At 41.4% G+C, this 4,585-nt stretch overlaps 1 protein-coding gene across 2 annotated transcripts in view; it reads left to right on the forward strand.

Moving 5' to 3' along the window:
• EIF5B (eukaryotic translation initiation factor 5B) overlaps window positions 1-4,585 on the forward strand; it is a 128,137-nt gene that overhangs the window by 47,228 nt on the left and 76,324 nt on the right. For both annotated transcript variants that reach the window (XM_010829640.1, XM_010829639.1), the window contains exon 10: window positions 580-866. In XM_010829640.1, coding sequence (XP_010827942.1) covers window positions 580-866 — 287 coding nt within the window. The remainder of the gene's footprint in view (window positions 1-579; window positions 867-4,585) is intronic.

Genomic DNA, 4,585 nt, shown 5'->3' on the forward strand with positions numbered 1-4,585 from the left:
TAGAGAACCTGGAGGTGATCTGCCAGTAATGGGGAGATCCTGTTTACTTCCTGTTTATCTTGTTATTTCCCCAGAGTTTTTCAGGATTTCACCCCACAGTACGGGCACTACCCAGTGTCTGTCTACCTTGCCCCCCCTGAAATTGTTGGTAGGCCTGAACTCCCAGTGCCTGGACCCTTGAGCGCTGAGGGGCCTTTAAGAGCGCTGCATAGCCTTTCAGCTGCCTCTTCCAGGGTCCGCAGATGACCCCGGGGGGAGGAGGTACTAAACATTGTGCTCCCTTCCCTGGGTTTCTGTCCTCTCAGGGACAGTGTATCCTGGCCAGTGATGCTTTCCTTTTTTTATTAGCTTAAGTATGGTTAATGCATTAAGTTTTTACTGTTAAAAGGCAGTCTTTACTGTAGTATGTAGACAAAACTTTGCATTTATGATGTATGAAAATATTAATTTTGAATTATATAGTAAAATGTTACTGCCTTATTTAGTACCCTTTCGGTATTATTTTGCCTTTAAGGTCTCTATCTTGATAGAAATCTCATTTTTAACTTTGGTTTATTTCAAAATGTCTTTTCCTGAAAGAAGAAAACACGGTGCATATAGAAGTAAAAGAAAACCCTGAAGAGGAGGAGGAGGAGGAAGAGGAGGAGGAGGAGGAAGAAGAGAGTGAAGACGAAGAGGAGGAAGAAGGAGACAGTGAAGGCAGTGAAGGTGAAGATGATGATGAAAAGGTGTCAGATGAGAAGGACGCTGGGAAAACATTGGATAAAAAGCCAAGCAAAGACGTGAGCTCAGAATCTGAGGATGACTCTGACGACGATCGAACTAAAGAAGAACGGGCTTATGACAAAGCAAAACGGAGGATTGAGGTACTCATTTTTCCTCTTCTCTACTCCTTTCCACCCCCTTCCTCTGTGATCATTAGAACTTTACAACTAACGCTTCTGTTGAGGAGCAATTTAAAAAACAGTCTCGGATTGGTATCTGTTCCGTTTTTGTGATGCTGAGACATAATAGGTCCTTGACACTGGTCTAACCCAAGGACTTCACTGTTTGCTAAGATGGAATGCTGACTGCTTTATCAGTTTTTTCTTTTTTTAATCCAAATTTTAGTGTGCTCTTTGAGAGATTTTTTTATAGGTTTATAGAGATACTCTGAGCTTATGCGCTCTAATTGAGTGTTTGCCTTGTGTGTTTAGTCATTCTGACACATGTGGTCCCTTTAGTTCTTTAGATCAGGTGGGTTAATGAGGCTTCCGTTTAGTCAAGTTCACATACCCTGCCACTTAACTGTTTTCCCTTTCTTAATGCAGTAGACTTCTACTACTATTTCTACTAGACTTCAGGAGGAAGTTTTCTCTAGTTATGTCAGCTTAGCATAAATAATACACTAAAAACTAATTTGCTTTGAAGAGGCTAAACTGTTTTAAAACTAAAATTGTTTTTAGCTTTCCTTAATTTTTTCATGTGCAATTCTAGCTTTCAGTTAGTTTGTGAATACCTCTGTATCAGTATTTGCCTTTTCCTTCTGTAAAGTTTAGTTAGGAATACATTTTCCAAATTTCTAAAGGACTAACAAAGTCTGTTACTGTAAATCGGGGTTTCTCAGCCTCAGCACTATTGACATTTTTGGGCCTAAGAATTCTCTGCTGTGGGGGACTGTCCTCTTCATTTTAGGATGTTCAGCAGTATCTCTGATCACCCTCTAAATCCCCTCCCTTCTCCTGCTCGTGTCTCTGCTTCTTCCCACAGACCTGCTTCAGCCAGACATTGTATACTGTGCTTGGTGATTTACGAACAGAATGGGTATAATCATAAAGTAACAGTTCCCTATTATCTCACTCCCTAGTGAGATAGAAGAACTGCCTTTGGCAATGAATCTGGTTATGAACCCCATGATTTAAAAAAAAAAATAATTAAAAACTAAGTAATAAATTTAGTGTTTGCATCCCCCCACCCCCGGCCCCTCCTTTTAACAATATGCAGTGGTCCTCTTTAGCTCAACAATTTAAAAAAAGTGTTTTGGCTGTACTGGGTCTTCGTTGCTGTGCTCAGGCTAGTTCTGTGTTGTGCTGTGCTTCGTTGCAGTTCATGGGCTCATCAGTTGTAGCTCATGGGCTTAGTTGCTTTGTGCCATGTAGGATCTTCCCGGACCCAGGATCGAACCTGTGTCTCCTGCACTGTGTGGCAGATTCTTAACCACTAGACCACCAGGGAAGTCCTAGGTCAACAATTTTTGAACGGCTTGGTTGAGATGTGATTTCATACTGTAAAACTGACCCATTTTAAGTTTACAATTCAGTGACATTTTGTAAATTTACAGAGTTGTGCAGCCACTCCCACAACTCAACTTTTAGAATATGTTCATCACCCCAGAAATATCCTTGTGCCAATCTGCAGTCATTACCCATTCCTGCCCCCAAGCAACTGCTCATCTGTTTCCTGCCTCAGGACAGCATCTTCTCCAGAAACTTCATCATAAATGCAACTTTGTATTACGTGGTCTTTTGTGTCTGGCTTCTGTCACTTCAGCCTATTCATCTGTGTTGCTGCTCTGTCAGTACTGTGTTCCTTTTAACTGACAGCAGTGTTCCGTTATATATAGATACCACATTTTATTTGTGTCCATTCACCAGTTAAAGAACATTTGAATTGTTTCCACTTTTTGTCATTTGTACTTCTGTTACAAAACGGTCTCATATGAGTCTGTGCATGGAGATATATTTTTGTTACTTTTGAATAAAAACAACTTTTAGGAGTGAATTTTTTTTAATCCTAGAAATTTGGCAGTGTCTAAGAGTGAGATACGAATACCCAGTTGTGGATGTGACTGATGATAGAAGCAAGGTCCGATGCCGTAAAGAGGAATATTGCATAGGAACCTGGAATGTCAGGTCCACGAATCAAGGCAAATTGGAAGTGGTCAAACAGGAGATGCCAAGAGTGAACGTCAATATTCTAGGCATCAGTGAACTAAAATGGACTGGAATGGGTGAATTTAACTCAGATGACCATTATATCTATTACTGTGGGTGAGAATCCCTTAGAAGAAATGGGGTAGCTATCATGGTCAACAAAAGAGTCCGAAATGCAGTACTTGGATGCAGTCTCAAAACTGACAGAATGATCTCTGTTCGTTTCCAAGGCAAACCATTCAATATCACAGTAATCCAAGCCCATGCCCCAACCAGTAACGCTGAAGATGCTGAACTTGAACGGTTCTATGAAGACCTACAAGACCTTTTAGAACTAACACCCAGAAAAGATGTCCTTTTCATTATACAGGACTGGAATGCAAAAGTAGGAAGTCAAGAAACACCTGGAGTAACAGGCAATTTTGGCCTTGCAATACGGAATGAAGCAGGGCAAAGACTAATAGAGTTTTGCCAAGAAAATGCACTCGTCATAATAAACACCCTCTTCCAACAACACAAGAGAAGACTCTATACATGGACATCACCAGATGGTCTATACCGAAATCAGATTGATTATATTCTTTGCAGCCAAAGATGGAGAAGCTCTATACAGTCAGCAAAAACAAGACTGGGAACTGACTGTGGCTCAGATCATGAACTCCTTATTGCCAAATTCAGACTTAAATTGAAGAAATGGGAAAACCACTAGACGATTCATTTCAGTTCAGTCGCTCAGTCGTGTCCGACTCTTTGCGACTCCATGAATTGCAGCAGGCCAGGCCTCCCTGTCCATCACCAACTCCCGGAGTTCACTCAGACTCAAGTCCATCGAGTCAGTGATGCCATCCAGCCATCTCATCCTCTGTTGTCCCCTTCTCCTCCTGCCCCCAATCCCTCCCAGCATCAGAGTCTTTTCCAATGAGTCAACTCTTTGCATGAGGTGGCCAAAGTACTGGAGTTTCAGCTTTAGCATCATTCCTTCCAAAGAAATCCCAGGGCTGATCTCCTTCAGAATGGACTGGTTGGCTCTCCTTCAGGTATGACCTAAATCAAATCCCTTATGATTATACAGTGGAAGTGAGAAATAGATTTGAGGGCCTAGATCTGATAGATAGAGTGCCTGATGAGCTATGGAATGAGGTTCGTGACATTGTACAGGAGACAGGGATCAAGACCATCCCCATGGAAAAGAAATGCAAAAAAGCAAAATGGCTGTCTGGGGAGGCCTTACAAATAGCTGTGAAAAGAAGAGACGTGAAAAGCAAAGGAGAAAAGGAAAGATATAAACATCTGAATGCAGAGTTCCAAAGAATAGCAAGGACAGGTAAGAAAGCCTTCTTCAGCAATCAATGCAAAGAAATAGAGGAAAACAACAGAATGGGAAAGACTAGAGATCTCTTCAAGAAAATTAGATATCAAGGGAACAAATCATACAGAGATGGGCACAATAAAGGACAGAAATGGTATGGACCTAACAGAAGATATTAAGAAGAGGTGGCAAGAATACACAGAAGAACTGTACAAAAAAGAGCTTCATGACCCAGATAGTCATGATGGTGTGTTCATTCACCTAGAGCCAGACATCCTGGAATGTGAAGTCAAGTGGGCCTTAGAAAGCATCACTACAAACAAAGCTAGTGGAGGTGATGGAATTCCAGTTGAGCTATTTCAGA

The sequence above is a fragment of the Bison bison genome, unplaced genomic scaffold, assembly GCF_000754665.1.
Source record: "Bison bison bison isolate TAMUID 2011002044 unplaced genomic scaffold, Bison_UMD1.0 scf7180017864508, whole genome shotgun sequence".
In the NCBI taxonomy this organism is placed as follows: Eukaryota; Metazoa; Chordata; class Mammalia; order Artiodactyla; family Bovidae; genus Bison; species Bison bison.